Genomic DNA, 17,836 nt, shown 5'->3' with positions numbered 1-17,836 from the left:
AAGTCTGTCGCCTGTTTGATACTCTTTCCAGAATTTTTTTAACGACTGACTGCAACATGAGCTATGCATGATGCGATCAGTATGCTCAGGCACTTAGCAGCCAAACCAGACATCCTTAAAGGGACCACTGGAAGCTGCCTCCCCAAAGGTAAGTGTTTATTTTTCAGTTATCTTACTGTGGAGTCAGAAGAAACTGGACCACTCATCCTTCCCGATTGCCTCCCGCAACCCTGCTTACCGCATCAGCCGGCATCTGATCAAGTTCTTGTGACATGCTGCCTATGAGGCCGTGAATAGTGCCCATGGCTCACCAGTAGTAAATAATTTAGGCAAGCTAATTCTGTGTGGTCCTGCCACTGGCCCCATTAGGCACAGGTAGCGTGTGCTGCACTGGGATCAAACCCAAGTGTGAATGTTATCCAGTTTTTAGGGTAATGTTTCTAATTTATCAGTTTTATAGATGAGTAAGTCCAAGTCCTGAGATGAATTATCCTGGTGAATCACCATTGCTCATCATATTAATACAACAATTACAACTTTGAGTTGCCAAGTTCAGTAAATAATTCAGATTTTTTTTTTAGAAGTATGGCCTGGATTTTGCAGTCTGAGGCAAAGGAACGGCACTTGTCGTTCACCTCGCTGACAGCTGCGCATAAAGCTTTTGTCGGCTTTGGAGCAGGGACTTGCTCTAAATCTGGCATCTGATCCAGCACGACATCCTCTGCAGGGCATCTGGGGCATCTGTGAACTGGACAAGACCCATCAGATTGAAGAATCCTCACTGAGATGCACAGGCCCCAGTTTTAACTCTGTGCAAGTGAGTGTTTTTTGAATGAGTTAAAACTGGCCCACAGTCTAAACCAGGAAGTATAAAGCAGGAAGTATAAATTAGGTTTAAATAATGTACAGAAAGCAAAAAATATTAGGAAAGACAGATGGGAATAAGAGAGAGATAGATAGAAGAGAGGCAGAAGAAGTGAAAAAAATGATTTTTTTCAAGTCTCGAACACTAATTAACTTCTGAAGGAATGAGACTCCATGATCGTAAAATTTAATTTTCAAGTCCGTAGAGGTTGTTTTTCACTCATCGTCACTTATCACGCTGCTAAATTTCACTTACTCCTGAATGCACCAGCCCTAACTTTTATTCTGGTGTGTTCAGTGGGGAGCTAGTGGGCAAGTACCCCAACTTCACACCATTGCATTGATTTCAGTGTCGAGTCCAGGAACAGTGTATGTCTGAAAGGAACATCTGGATTTCTGGATATAACTGTGCATGTGCAGACTGATTTACTCTGTTATAATGGTGAGTGTTGTTTGCCTCACTGTAATTCTGCACACAAATCCGGGCCATGTCTGTTGCTTACTATTGTTGGGACCATCGGGTCTGCTTCATGTTAGATGCAAGTTGTGCTGTTGTTCCCCCACCCCAGACATCAGCCTGTTAATGCATTGTGTAATACTCTGATCAAAAGGAACATAGGAAAATGTGTTGCTGCTGAAACCTTCATTTGTTATTGTTGAGGAAGACGTGCAGGGTGGTAAGGAAAGAGGCAATTAGAAAGTATTTACAATTCTTTCTGGCAGTTAGATTGAAAAAACTAGGCTTGTGTGGCATTAACAAGACTCCAAGTTGGTGTTGATTAAAACATAGGCATAGTTACAGTGGATGCTGCTCCGAGAGAAAATTAAGTTGAAAAAAGATAAAGGAAAACCAGCAGTGATAAATATGCAGCAAGTTCTAATTTGCATACTTTCTGTTTTGTAATTTATTTTTGATTATACTTGGATCAGACTGCCACAATTTAACACCACCAGTGAATACGAATTCACAAATCAAGTGATGGTTTTAAGAGGATCCATCAGTGATTTCCCCCTAACAATTTAAGATTGTAAACGTTTCAGTCAATATTAGTACTTTCATTAACATAGATGAGCAACAATATAGTATTAAGCTTCAAGGAGAAATCTAAGGTTGGTGTTTTTATTTTGTTTAAAACAAAATAAAACAGAAAACATCATAATGATGGATTATATCTGCACTTCATATCTCAGTGAGTAAAATTTAAATTCTGAACTGTGTTTGAACAGTTCAACAATTTTTAACTTATAATTTTATTCCCTAGGGATAGAGAACGATGAAGAAATCAAGCAGCTGGATGAAGAAATTAAGGAATTAAATGAATCTAATTCCCAGGTGGAAGCAGACATGATCAAGCTTAGAACCCAGGTAGCTTGTCTTTAAAAGTGTCTATGTTCTATGCATGCCCAAAAAGTCCAGCCCTTCTGGCAAATGGTGCTGTGTATTATCAACAATATAAAAATCCTCTACCACAGAATCAAATCAGATCCGGCTTCCTGGGTCTCTCCATCATGAACCCATTCCTCCCCACTAATCCCCCACTCCCCAAACGTGTGCAAATTCTTGGACTTCCTCCTAACCACAGCCCATCAGTGCATTAGCCAGCCCCTGCCACTACACCAATGTGGATTGAAACAAGATGAAAAAATTGTGCACAAACCAAAGGCAGAACCAAGAATCCGGTTAAAAATCTGGTCTTTGTTGCTGCCTACTGCCACTGGTTGGTCGACAATACTGTCTGTATTACTCTAACACCAAAAGCATGTGACATGCTCCAACCATCACAAATGGAGAAGCTCACAAAGCTTTAACAATCTATCAGACTTGTGCTGTGATTATACGGGCCAGTGGTCTGAAATGATCACTTAAAAATGTAATTTGCAATTAACAACACCAGGTATCCAGGGCGGAGCTCTGCTCCTGGCCAGTAAACCTTTCAGTGTTTTGCCAGTGTGATTAGGATCATTAGCTTTCTTAAAATAGTGTGTAAGTTTATTTTTTTTTGAAATGCTCAAAAGGATTCAGAAAGAGCAACTGTGCCCTTTTTAAACCCAGTGCGACTCCACACTGGAGCTAACCTATCGTAACATCAAATTCAAGTAGTGAGAGTTAGTGCCACTGAAGTGATTGCACTGCTGTGACCCAGAATCAGATCAGGGCCTGACCTGAGACTTATATTGTCACTTTAGTGTTGCTGAAAAGGGGAAGCTGCTTCACAGTGACATAAAAGAGACAACATAACTGCACCCCCAGTGGCCAAGTGGATCAGCACATGTGAACTATACTACTGCTCCCATGAAATGATCTCCAAGCACATTTGGTACCCCAGTCACTGTAAAACTCACGATCACATTGTACTGTTCATATTGCATACTGTGGAAGTAATGTATGAAGTGTTGTAGCCAAAACAAGAGTCTCAAAGTGCTCTTCAGCTGAAATTCACTATAGTAAATTACTTGAATATTATATAATAGAAAGCATTTATTCATTCATATTTTCCCTTCTTTAGGTCCCCCACACCATGCATCAATCCCTGGCTGAGAGGGGGGTAGGTGATCTGCTGTCTTTGCCACTTTGTAACAGGCTACTCAGAGCTCTTCCGGAGTGTCCCAGGTTGACTTGCATGATGGCGTTTTAAGTCTGAGCCGGTGGGGAAGCATCTGCTGGCCTTTGCTCTGCGATTCCCACAGTTAGTCTGGCTGAGATCACCAGATGTGAACCCACTTACTACCACTCAGCAGTTTAGTGAATTACTAAACCAGTACCAAATGCATATTCTTATCAATATTTAGAAAATCTGCTAAAAAGAAGGAAAGGTGGGTTTTTTGAATTTACAAGAAATAAAGAACTTCTAAGTAGTTAGGATAATCTTCAGTGTATGAAGCTCGTAGGCCACCAATGAACAAGGATGTACATTCACAATTCCCCCAATCATCCTCTCCCTTACTATAATTCATAGAACACATGCGTAACTATTTTTGTACAACCTGGGACTGGATGCAGCATTATCAGCCCATCAGCATTGCCAGACAAAGTGGATATATCACCACATTAGATAACCACAAATGGGACACTCTGACTTCCAAATTGCCATTGATTAAATTCCAGTACTAAACTGTCTGAAATTAAATCCCTTCTATTGGACTACTAATCAATTTCTAGGCTCCAGGCACAGGCACACACTTTTCTTTTTAAGTACTCTTATGTTGGGAAGCTGATGGCCTGATTTTCACAAAGCTGGCATAGACACAAGCTTTGAAATTACTGTTGGTGATATTAGCAGATCAACATTTAACATGTAGGTATGATATTCCTTTATCTATTACCTGGCACAGGTATTAATCTGTTTATTCCAAGTGGATTAATGCAGCTGATGGAATAGCGGATGGAGGAATATCATAGAGCAGGGTTAAGTATTCATCCACGAATATTGCCAACACTTATTTCCAGGCTATGGAGGAGCAGTTTTTAAATGACAGGCCACCCAAACACAAAAAAACAGGCAAAAGTCAAGAATTTATGAAATAGCCCAAGATTACCCTATTTAATTAATATTGGCCTTGAGATTACACTGTTCAAAGATTAGCATACCAACATTTAATATATTTACGTATAATTCCTGTATTCACAATTCTGATGAAGGTGTTAAATTGTTCACAAAGTAATTGTAAAGGAGAATGCTAAGCATTCATACACTAATCTTCACACAGCAGAATTTCAAGGCCTTTGGCTTCTGATTTTGATTTGGAACTTTTTCCTAATTTTTGACTGTTCAGAATTAACCTTGTATTTTAATTGGTAATGTATATGTTACTTTTCAGATTACTAATTAGCATTGCACATTTTAGTTTTTTAATGATTAATTGTACTTTTGGGGATTAGTAATTGGTGTTATATGCTTTTTTAAATTTAGGATTAGTAATTGGTTGTGTATGCTTTACCTTTAAGATTCCTAAATGATAATGTATGCGTTACCTTTAAGATGAGTAATTGTTTTGTATGGTTTAACTTTAAGGTTACAGATTTGTGTTGTATGCTTTGCTTTGCAGATCACAACAATGGAGAATAACCTAAAAACGATAGAAGAAGAAAACAAAGCAATTGAACAACAGAACGAGTCCCTTCTGCATGAGTTGGCCAATCTCAGTCAGTCTCTGATCCATAGCTTGGCCAACATCCAACTGCCACACATGGTAAGGTCTAAAATAAAAATATTTATATTATACATTTATCAAAACTATGGCATGACAGAACTGCAATAATTTTACAAATTTAGCTAGTAAATTACACAAATGTGTCTTGCAGCAATATCTTGTTCAATCTATTAAAATATACAAAGCAAATACAGTGATATGAATTCTTATTTGTCAGGAAAAAAGTCTTTCTCAAAATAATGGGCGTGATTTTAGCCCCAAAGAGATTTTGGTTGAGGCAAATGCGAAATGCTGGGTCAGGGTATTTTAGCCCTCGTGCCTCCTTTAAATACCTTCAGTCCACTTGCTGCCTTTGGGCAAGAAGTGGGCAAGACCAACTGCTGAATCGAAATATCTGGCAGACAAGGTAAATAGCAGGCAGGGAGTTTTGGGAAGGTTTCAAGGGATGGAGTGGAGTATCCAGGCAGGTGAGGCCACAACTTTCCTTGTGGGGCCCATGGGAGGACTTCTGCTCCTCCTGGCACCAAAATGGAAGTTTCACACTTACCCTGGAGGTTCTGTCTGCAGACCTGCTTCATCTGATGGGAAAGTCACCAGGTTTCTGCACTCAGGCCACAGTTGAAATGCAATCGGGGCTATTTTAATGTAATAGGAGCTGGATCTCCATGAATTCATGAGGCCCCCACCTGCTTTAGGTGGTGCCTTATTTGCCCACCAAACACCAGCTTAAAATTGAAAATGGCACAGAAGGGTCAAGTTATCCACAGGTAAGTAACCTCCTCATGAGTAATGGCCCACACACCTGGTTTCATAACTGATCTGCCCAAATTTCTCTGTAAGTAGTAAAACAACTGATTGTAATTATTCTAATGCACCATTCATGCCCTTCTTTCTGTGGCTAGGGATACCTTCTCAGTTACTGCTATGTTATTTCAGGTGCAGAGGCTTGCACCTCATTTGTCTCCATGTTTTTCATACTAGGGGTGATCCTGCCCTACCTAAATAGAAAAGGTCACATAAGTCACAAAAAACTTCAAAGAAGACAATGGTTTATGAGATAAAAGCAAAATACTGCGGATGCTGGAAATCTGAAATAAAAACAAGAAATGCTGGAACCACTCAGCAGGTCTGGCAGCATCTGTGGAGAGAGAAGCAGCGTTAACGTTTCGGGTCAGTGACCCTTCTTCGGAACTGACTTGGTCAAACCAAAAATGGTTTTTGAGACCCTGCACATGTAGGAACATATATTCGTATGAAAATATTTCAAAACTTAAATTCCATTTTTAACTTTCTGTAAGTGCATCTAAATGCTATTGTTCAAAGTATTAGATAACTAAAATAAGGGGAAAAGTTGGTACAGAATCTACTTTCTGTCACTGAATTCTGATAAGCTTATTTATTCTGTATTCAAGTTTTTAAGGGATAATATTATGAGTCTGTGCCAGTAGTGAGCCAGACTCATGGAGTACATATTCAAATTCAGTTGTGCATTGCACACGTCTTTCCAACCATCATGGCCATAATGGTAAAATCTTCTGAGCCTGCCGTCTTGACTGAGAACCTGGCCGACAGGTAGCACATATTGGAATGCCCAGCAACTCATGGGCAGTGCACGACTGAGTAGTCAATATGCACTTCTGCCAGGCGCTAGTTCCCCGACAAAGCATGGGTTTACAAAATAGCCACCAAATGTAAGACTAAAGACTAACGGAGGACCGGCTGGATTATTCTCACGGACTGATTATGGGTGTCTCCGCCGAGACATAAACGGGGTCATTAAAACCTGAACATGGTGTGGGCTCACTTACAGCCCCATTTACAGTGGCACCTTGGCTGCTGCCATCTTGGGTAGAGTGCTCCTTCTGAGCTCAAAAAAAGTCACTGCTCTGCTGCCACCCAAGATGAGGCTTCCCGTGGAACTGCCTCTCTCATCCAGCTACAACTGCTGGCAGCTCTGCATAGGAGCCAACCAATTTCTCACCCTCCCTCAGTTTTGTGCCAGCAGTACACAAATGAGACTGCAGTCCCAAAATAGCTCAGCATCACCATCGTAACAACATGCACATACGCTCTGCCCGCCAACTGCCTGTCAGGTACTTAAAACTAAAACCGCCCCCCTGGACTTTTAAGCGTGCAGGGGTGGGCAGACGGAAATATATTGGAGCAAAATGTTGCAGTTCTGCAGTAGAACTGCTCTTCCTCAATTGAAGCATTAAGCACATTTGAAAACCAGCAAGGCATGCACAGGAGTACCACTTTGTGTAGTGCCATGTAAATGTCCAGAGCAAGCACGAATACTGAAGAAAATCATTAGCAGAAAAAGGAAAAAAAACACAAAGTCCAAAAATAGCAAAGATCACAACAAAATCAATGAATGCATGGGGATAAAATGGAGCAAGAAGCAAAAGTAAAGTTCTTTGGTATAACTCAGGAGAGGTGGTGGCATAGTGGGAATGTCACTGGACTAGTAATCTAGAGGCCCAGGCTAATGCTCTGGGAGCATGGGAATCCCACCATGGGAAATTGTGAAATTTGAATTCAATTAATAAATCTGGAATTAAAAAGCTAGTCTAATGGTGACTATGAACATATTGTCGATTGTTTTAAAAACCCATTTAGTTCCATACTGTCCTTGAGGGAAGGAAATCTGCTTTCCTTGCCTGGTCTGGCCTAGGTGACTCCAGACCCACAGTAATGTGGTTGACCCTTAAATGCCCTCTTAAATGGCTTAGCAAGCCACTCAGTTGTATCAAACTGCTATGAAGTCTAAGAAAAGGAATGAAACTGGACAGACCACCTGGCATCAACCTTAGCACTGGAAATGACAACAGCAAACCCAGTCCTGTCGATCCAACAAATTCCTCCTTGCTAACATCTGGGGGCTTGTGCCAAAATTGGGAGAGCTGTCCCATAGACTAGTCAAGCAACAGCCTGACATAGTCATACTCATGGAACCATACCTTAAAGACAATGTCCCAGATGCCACCATCACCATCTCTGGGTGTGTCCTGTCCCACCAACAGGACAGACGCACCAGAGGTGGCAGCACAGTGTTATACAGTCAGAGTTCCCTGGGAGTCCTCAGCATTGACTCCAGACCCCATGAGGTCTCATGGCATCAAGTCAAATATAGACAAGGAAACCTCCTGCTGATTACCACCGACCACCTGCCCCCTCCCCCCCCTCCCCCTCCACCCCCCTCGGCTAATGAATCAGTGCCTCTCCATGTCGAACACCAATTGGAAGAAGCACTGAGGGTAGCAAGGGCACAGAATGTACTCTGGGTGGCGGACTTCAATGTCCTTCACCAATGATGGCTCGGTAGCACCACTACTGACCGTGTTGGCCGAATCCTAAAGGACACAGCTGCTCGACTGGGTCTGCGTCAGGTGGTGAGGGAACCAACAAGAGGGAAAAATTCACTTGACCTCGTCTACACCAATCTACCTGCGGCAGATGCATCTGTCCATGACAGTATTGGTAAGAGTGAATGCACAGTCCTTGTGGAGCCTAAGTCCTGTCTTCACATTGAGGATATCCTCAATCATGTTAAATGGGATAGATTTTGAACAGATCTAGCAATGCAAATCTGGGCATCCATGTGGGCCATCAGCAGTAGAATTGTACTCAACCACAATCTGTAACCTCATGGCCCAGCATATCCCCCACTCTACCATTACTGTCAAGCGGGGGGTCCAACCCTGGTTCAATGAAAAGTGCAGGAGGGCATGCCAGGAGCAGCACCAGGCATACCTAAAAATGAGGTGTCAGCCTAGTGAAGCTAAAACACAGGACTACTTGCATGTCAAACAGCGAAAGCAGCATGCAACAGGGCTAAGTGAGCCCACAGCCAACGGATCAGATCTAAGCTCTGCAGTCCAGCCACATCCAGTCGTGCATGGTGGTGGACTATTAAACAGTGGCAGCAGTGTGTATCATCTACAAGATGCACTGCAAAAACGCACCAAGGCTCCTTCGACAGCACCTTCCAAACCCATGACCTCTACCACCTAGAAAGACAAGGTTAGCAGATGCATGCAACACCACCACCTGCAAGTTGCCCTCCAAACCACACACCAGCATGACTTGGAACTATATCACCGTTCATTCACTGTCACTGGGTCAAATTCCTGGAACTCTCTTCCTAACAGCACTGTTGGTGAATTTAATGACCAGAATAAATAATGTAGGATGTGAGATCAGATGTGAGATTGGATAGCTATTCTGGACTTTAGCTTGATCTACCTTTTAAAAGTAGAAAAGAAACAGGAGGATCATTTTCATCAGGAAATTAAATGGGCTAGGTAGAGGCCATGATAGAGCAGGTTGTACATAGTCTGTAGAAAGATGTAGACTTGATGTGGCAAATGGTATATTTCATTCCAGACTTCTGTTCTTACATTCTTCTGTATTTTAAAAGTGCCACAGATTTTTACATTTTGAAATCATTTTAACATACAAAGTCTGTAATGCATTTTAGATTTAACTGATATTACAGACAGATGAGAGATGATAGGGATGATTTCCCCTTTTCCACCACTTGACTGACCAAAGACAGCATTTTTTTTAAGGTGTTTTTTAACCCCTGAGGGTTTTAATTGTCAAGACCAGACAAAGAAGATGAGTCCGATATTGAGAGACCAATTGGCTATTTTTCCAAAAAATTAAACAAATATCAGCAGAAATATTCCACCATAGAAAAGGAGACTCAGGGACTTCTGTTAGCCCTTCAACATTTTGAGGTTTCTGTCAAGAATGGACACAGGGAAATATTAATACACACTGACCACAATACACTAACTTTCCTAGAGAAATTCAAAGTCACCAATGTCAGGCTGTTTAGATAGAGTTTACTCCCACAGCCATTTAACTTAAAAATCATGCACATTGCTGGAAATAATGTCATTGTGGACTCTTTGTCCAGAATTTAAACACACCATATGCCAGCAGAAACTGTGGAAGGCCTAGTGACAGTGACTAAGGAATGCATGTGAATGTTTACTATTGTGTGCTTTACTTGTCTTTCTATCAAAAACAAAAAAAAATGAAATATCAAGAAATTTCATTTTTTTCCCTTTTTGCAGGGAAGCGTCATGCCCATGCAATCTGAACTTATGAACTATAAAATCAATATACCTTTATTAAAGCTCCTTATCAGAGACCTAGTTTCTGTCATGTGACCATAGTTTCTCTTTCCATTATCCTCATAAATAGTTTCTGATGGTGAGGCCATTGTTAGACAATGGAGTCTGGCTGTCATTCATCCTCACCTCACCTTGATAAAGTAGGGCTTTTCACACCCATTCTTTGGAATTTGAGTTTGGAGTCCATAAGTCTGTGACAGTATTGTTAACCCAATCAGTTGGAGAGAAGCAGCAATTACCACAGAAAGATTTGTATTTTAATGACTTCTCCAAGACTTGACCAGACATGAAAATTAACTCAGGGTTTTTGTTGTTCTGTGTGTATTGGCAGAAAAGGAAAGGTCACCTGACCTCTTCATTTTGTTTACAGAAAAAGTGTCCATTTCGGGTTTACATCATGAGTTGATTTTATAGTTCCTAAATTCAGATTACGTGGGCATGACACTAATAATAACAGGACAAAACTGAGCTTGCTTTGAAGCGTGTTTGAACACAAATCCCAGGCTCAAATTTGTCCTGTGCTGATTCCTGTACAATTCATGGTGTGAACCTCCAGCATTGATAAAAACTATATCACAATATATTTAGTAAATTGTATACTAAAGATATTTAGATATAGTTTACAAAGATTACAGCAAATTAGTGACAACCATGAACTTAAGAATAAGAGTAGGCAATTCAGCCCCTCAAGCTAGTCCTGCCATGCAATTACAACATGACAGATTTGTACCTCAACTCCATTTACCTGCCTTTGTTCCATATCCTTTGATAACCTCACCTCACAAAAGCATATCAATCTCAGTGTTTAAAATTTCAATTGTCCCAGCATCCACAGCTTTGTTGGACAATGAGTTTGAGATCTCCATTACCCTCTGTGTGGAAAAGTGCTTCTTGATTTCACTCCAAAATGGCCTAGCTGTACTTTTAAGATATTGCTTTCTCTTCAGATTTTTCTGGATTTCACTGCCAGAGGGAATATTTCCTCTGTACCTACCTTATTGAGTCCCTTATTGATTTTAAAAATCTTGATTACATCAGCCAAGCTTATCCAACCTGTCCTCAAAATTTAACCATTCAATCTCGGGTATAATTCTGGTGAATTTGTGCTGTACCCCTTCCCAGGCCAATATATCCTTCCTGAAGTTGGGTGCTCAAACGTGAACAGAGGCAAGTTCTTTACACAGAGGGTGGTGAGTGCCTGGAACTTGTTGCCGGGGGAGGTGGTGGAAGCAGATACCATAGAGACGTTTAAGAGGCATCTTGACAAATACATGAATAGGATGGGAATAGAGGGATACGGACCCCGGAAGTGCAGAAGGTTTTAGTTTAGGCAGGCATCAAGATCGGCGCAGGCTTGGAGGGCCAAATGGCCTGTTCCTGTGCTGTACTGTTCTTTGTTCTTTGTACTCCAGATGGAGTCTGACCAAGGTTCTGTACAACTGAGCATTACTTCCTCACTTCTGTATTCCAACCCCTTTGACATAAAAAACAAAATTCCATTAGCCTTTTTGATTACTTTTTATACCTGTGTGCTGGCTTTTAGTGATGTGTGTACATTGAAAGCTAAATACCTCTGCTCCTCCACAGCTTCTCTCATCATTAAGAAAATATTCTGATTTGTCTTTCTCAATCCAAAGTGGATGAACTTACATCTACCATAGTTTTACCCATTTACTTTGAAAAGTTAAATTATTTGAATAGGGGGCTGATGGCTGCACATTAAAAGCCTGGTTTTCTAAAACTAGCTTTATACTGATGTTAAAGCATTAAGCCTACAAATTACGCTGTGCGTTATTAATATCTGAATCTGTCTCCCATTATTGCAAGTCTACTATCTTAATGGATACGTTAAGCTCTTTAAAAATAAATAGCTTAAACAAGTTAAAATCACAGATAAAAGCTGGAAGATTACCCCATTTAGAGTGCAAATGGAAATAGTTGTGCTTATCAAATGTTTTTGATCTTAGGCAGAATTCAATCTTTCAAAGTCAATTTTGCATGGGCTTCAGTGTACTCAACTCAGTAAGGTCAGTTATAGTTACTCCACCTTCAAATGATAAAGCATAGTTAACTCAGTATAGACATGGGCCTTCCAGGTCTAAATAGCTTATCTACCCACTATGGAGCCTGTTTCATCCTTGCCAAATGGTATATCATCTATGTGCCACAGCATATGGAGTGGTTACAATGGATCAATGTCCTCTTACCTCTGGTACCTGAGTTTCAATCTAACTCAGATTAATATGATAAAAGTCATTTCTCTGATGGTAGTTTGGGTGCTAAATGAAATTAGTTTGAGCAGTGTAAACCTTGACTCTATTGGGTGCACAGCACAAAATTTTTCAATCATTTGGCACTATTTTGCGAACATTGGCAATCATCAAGGAATTTGGAAGTGGAAATGTAAATGTCACATTGATGCCATGGTGTGTTCTTCCGAGGTCAAAGTCAAGGCACATTTCCAGGGTAGGTTAGAGATAATTTTAACCTGTAATTAACTTGACATAATCAAGGAAATTAAAAGGTATTACTCCCCAGCACTGGTATCACTCACCATGATGAATACAAAATAATAGATCCAAATAATCAGTAATGATGTAATAATCAGTAATCAGCAACTTTTATTGTCTCCTGCTTTATTATGTGTTAGAGTTGTCACTATCTATTACTATGAAATGCTTACTTTGTATTCCTCGCAGTTTGGTGACACACATTATCTATACAGGTATACTTGTGGCATAAAAATTGAACAAATAGGGATGAAGCATAACTTTGTATGATACTTTACTGTTGGAAAGCATTAGAGTAATTGAAAAATTGACTAATTGGCAAAGGATTAAAACAATTCTTACCTCCCAGAGTCTACATTACATTGTTTATTAGAAATTGTTTATCGAGTATGTTATCTATTAAAAGTGTCATATAAATGCAAGTTGTTTTGTTGTGCACACACCAGGGCATGTGATACATTAGTATAAACTATTCTTAATTGTTGCATGAAAGGGATTTCTTTGAAGGGTGCCTGACAGTTATTTCTTTAATTGTGCAGGATCCAATAAATGAACAGAATTTTGATGCCTATGTGACAACTTTAACGGACATGTATACGAATCAAGATCGCTATCAGAGCCCGGAAAACAAGGCTCTGCTGGAAAACATAAAGCAAGCTGTAAAAGGAATTCAGGTCTAAGGACCTCTTTCTAGTTTTAAGAAAGATCTTGCTAGGATGCCTCACGTTTTTGCTGCTCTAATTTACCAGACAGTGTTGAATATCAAAACTTTATTTCTGTTACAAAAGGTGTTATGCATAGGAGACTTCATAATGATTTTATGTCCTGCTTTGAAAATAGTAATTGCATTTAATATATAGTTTTTAAAAACATTCACATTTTGTACGTTTTCATATGAGATGACATAGTGTAATATGCCATGTAATGTTTATAGCTGCCAATGTATGCACTTTTTTGAGTGTATACCCTTGAATGGTTGACGGAACAAAAATGAATAGGATATGAGTTCTTTCAAATGCTTTACAAAAAGGGAAGAATTTAATATTACAAATTGAATTTGACAGATAACAGAAAGCTTGGGAGCATGTGAGCTATGATCTGACTATGTATCACTATCACTTGGATACTCTGATTTTGTGTCTCATATGGGAGATTGTGTTTTACAGAATTAAAAAAAAAGAATTTATGTGCATATTGTTTAATAGACAAGGATTGGTAGCGAAAATGCTCTAGTTTTGAACAACGCTTTAAAAATATTATGCGCTTTAGTTTTAAAAGGATTACAATTAGGTGGGGACACTCAAATGAAATTATTGTTTTGGGATTTTAGAACAGTGAATGAAATAATGAGTAGCTTTAAGATTGTTTTAGTTAAGGTTTGGCGAATTAGCCCTATGTCCTCACTATCCTGCATTACTTCTAGTTAAAAAAAGAGCAGTGGGGTTAGTGGTAAAAACAAAGTAGCCCAGTGAGGGCCCAGGGCTAAACTTCAAGACAAGGTAACTTGACAGAAGGATTACTTACACACTGCACTGATTGGTGTTGTGACTTCAGCAGCCTTCTAGACCATAAGATGCTTACAGCAATGCACTTCAATGAACATAGGACAGCCACTGAATGCCACAGCACACTTTCTGTGAAGTTAATTTGTCTTGAGGTTTACAGTACATGTTTATCTGTACTATGGGTCTTTGTAGAAGGAAGTATGGGTTTTATACCTTATTAATAATTTCATCTGACTGGAACTTACAGGGTCACTGTCCCCAGAAACCTGCCAGTTCTACTTTGCACTTACCTTGTCCTATATCCAGTGTAATAAGGTGTGCAATTGCTGATGTCATCAGTCACGTGACACAAGTCGCATGAGTCTGAACAAACGAAACACAGAAGCCTGCGTGGCCACCGTTGCGGCGTTAGCCATAATGGAAACTACTGGGTACAATGCTGTCATAACAGGAAATATGATACAATGTTCAATGTGAATACATAATCCCAGCAGCACTTTATTCATAGTCGTTGTGCAAAACTTGCAAAGTTTTCCCAATGGACAAATTCTTAACTAGCTGGGAAAAGATTCTGTAATTACTCTGGGTCTGTGCGGCATTGAGCCTGCATGGTGCCCACTTTCTGTTGTGCTATTAGTTGTAGCTGCCATGTTCAGAATTGCCTTTTTGAGAGCTGAAGCAAGGTGCTTGTCTTTCACCTTATGCCATATATATATACATATATACTTGCCCTCGCCTCTTTTAGGGCTTTGTTCTTCATTGACTGCATATGCCTTTTTTTTCCACTGCATTGTGTCTGCAGCTTCTATGCCAATATAGTAATGCTTTTAATAGAGTAAGAGCTAGTTTGACTTTTGGATTATTACTGTTCTCACCTATGTAAATGGAAAAGGGATTTTAAGCACAAATCTGCTGCTCATCTAATGTTGGTACATAATATCGAATCAAAACGTACCTGTGACTCCGACATAGTGAACACAGACGTGTCACATATTAGAATGCTAACATTTCATAAGGATTATTGCAGATTCGTCAGAGTTTATTTATAATAACTTATTGTTCATATTCATTTCTAAGTTAATTTAAGTGATATTCATTTATTAAGACAGGATTTTGTATAAACTATTTATTGTGCTCTCTGTGGAACTGAAGTTTGATTTATTTTTGTACAACACAGCATGGATTTGTTGACATTTTAATTTTGCTATAAATGTGTGAAATCACAAGTTGCTGTGATGATTCATTTTTAAATTGTGAACTTTGTACAATTTTGTCATGCTGGATGTTGACACATCTTACTATAAATAAAATTGTGTTGCCACATTTGTAGCACAGTGGTTCTCTGATCAGTGTTAACATTTTAACTTTATTGTATGTACTGGCAGCTGTGGCAAATAAATATTCAGCTAATATAATAAGTATTCCATGAATTCTGCCCTCTTATTGTCATACTTTTGCATGCCAGGCCTTATCAGGCATGGACCTCGCTTATGCATGCAATCGTGTAGTCTTGGGGCTCCCTGGCCTTCCAGGGAGTTACGTCCTTGATATTACCTCTAAAAAAGCTCCAGGAGTTAGACATGAGGACACTGAAATTAGTTAAAGGCCATAGCTTTTTTTAAATTGTAATGAAAACAGGATAATGGAAAACCAGACTTGACCTGAGGGCAGCCTTCTCAGTGGGAAGTCAAATTAAATTAAAATAAATCTCTAAATGAGAATCACTCTCCTGCTGGCACAGCAGGTGGTTACAATGCCCTGGATGTCTCTGATTGCCTTGTATCATAGTCTGGCTGTGAGATTCTGTCATTTCTCTGTGAATCTTCCGTTTTACTAAAAGAGGGACAAACCCACAGTGAATGAAAAAAAGTGTTTTAAGTAAAAAGTACTTTCCATATTGTGCCAGCTTGTCACGTAAAATATGCTCATATATAAAATAATGTGCTTAATTATTCAGGTAAAGAAATGATGGGCTTAATATATCAACTGCGTTGATGGAAAGTATAAAATGGGCAAATTCCAGACCAATTGGAAGCCTGTTGCTATGATAATCAAGCCAGATGCTAAATGGATGCTGTCAGTTAGGCCTCGCTATTTTAAATTGTTTCATTGCTATGTATGTGAAGATTTAATTTGTGTTCATCAAGTCACCTATAATATCCATGTAGATGAGATATTATAGTTCTATTCAGTGTTAATTATACACAAAGGCATAAATGTTGGGGGTATTATTGCACTTGAGATTGTAAGATGTATGAACATACAAATGAAGATAAAGGTCATTAAGTCCATCAAACCTGACCCATCTAGACAAAATATAACCATGTACACCATTTATGCACCATTTAACCACTCAATCTCCTTAGAAAGGCAAAAAGGAAAATAGATTAGGAAAAAACTCTGAGAAAGATCAAAAAGGAGGGGGTGGGTGGAGCAGCACAGGATATCAAAATAAAAAGCTGTTGACAAGAACCTAAAGGGACAAATAATTTTTTTTTAGTTGGTTGCAAAGGTTTTTAATTTTGATGAATGTATAAAGTTATTAGCAGTGCACAACGGAAAGCTAAGGTGCTTGCAGTATTTTTTTGAATGTTTGATATATTTATTTTTCATAGCTTTTTTTGCAAAGAACAGGACTGTGGGCTGTCACCACAACAGTAAAGGAAGTCAAGATACCAATTGCATGGGGAGCTTGAGGCGTTGCATGGAATACATCACATTAGGCACAGCCAGAGCGATGCAGCTTTTGGATAGGCAAGCAGACATACTGCCAGGACCTAGGACATCAGGGAGAGAGTGGCCTGACATGATGATTGCACTGGCAGCCAATGAGGAAGCCAATATTGGGCCTAGCGAAGCTGTTAAAGGGAAAACAGCATTTTGACAAATAGCATTGGTTATTCAAGTTAAAAAGGCATTTGGAAAATGCATCTTTTTTCAGGGACAGCACTTTGTTGACTCCCAGGAATCAGTGACGAGAAGACCCACAGGAGCAAATAGGAGCCCGACCAAGTTCAAAATTTTAGAGGGCAGATAGGAGGCAATAAAGCGACAAAACCCTAGAGAGGAAAAAAAAAGTTAACTCCTTTTAAAAGAATTTTGTGTTAAAGTGATGACTTATCTGGAGAAATAATATATAGCAAAGTCTGAACATTTCCAGAAACCTGAGGAACTGGAGCTTTTGGAGCGCCATCTAGTGTAGAAATGCACAGCTGCAAGTGCGACTGCAGCACCTAGTAGCTGCTGGTTTAAGAATGGGAAATCCAATCGAGGTGCCACCTGGAAGCATGATGGAATTGATGATATCCAAATAAGGAGTGTGCAACGCACATACAGAATTTAATATAGATTATGAACATTTTTTTTATGGGCTTGATATCTAACAAATGTTTTTTTAATATATTCAGCTGGATCATAAAGAAAAATGAGAGTGAAACTGCTTAGGAAAAATTATGCTTCACACTAAATTAGCAGTGAGAGGCATTTCAGACCCACATGTAAGTTGTTTGTAGACTGTTATCAAACAGAATAATTTTAAGGCTAATGTGATTCTGTTGTAGGAGACTGCCTATATTTTACTGGAAGTTTTACAGGAAATTGGCAACTTAATAGAGGATTAGGATTTGATCTTTTCAAAGATAATTTACCAGTAAGATTAGAT

At 39.4% G+C, this 17,836-nt stretch overlaps 1 protein-coding gene across 2 annotated transcripts in view; it reads left to right on the top strand.

Moving 5' to 3' along the window:
- The window catches only part of LOC137352227 (myelin transcription factor 1-like protein), a 400,319-nt gene extending 386,969 nt beyond the window's left edge, over window positions 1-13,350 (top strand). Inside the window, exons 19-21 of one of the 2 annotated variants that reach the window (XM_068017478.1) lie at window positions 2,127-2,230; window positions 4,912-5,055; window positions 13,210-13,350. In XM_068017478.1, coding sequence (XP_067873579.1) covers window positions 2,127-2,230; window positions 4,912-5,055; window positions 13,210-13,350 — 389 coding nt within the window. Of the gene's footprint in view, window positions 1-2,126; window positions 2,234-4,911; window positions 5,056-13,209 lie in introns of both variants that reach the window. The other variant, XM_068017470.1, reaches the window with a different exon arrangement.
- Window positions 13,351-17,836: the final 4,486 nt, after the last annotated feature.

Source organism: Heterodontus francisci, chromosome 3 (assembly GCF_036365525.1).
Source record: "Heterodontus francisci isolate sHetFra1 chromosome 3, sHetFra1.hap1, whole genome shotgun sequence".
NCBI classification, from domain to species: Eukaryota; Metazoa; Chordata; class Chondrichthyes; order Heterodontiformes; family Heterodontidae; genus Heterodontus; species Heterodontus francisci.
The sequence above is the reverse complement of the archived record's forward strand: the minus strand, read 5'-3'. Positions and strand labels throughout refer to the sequence as shown.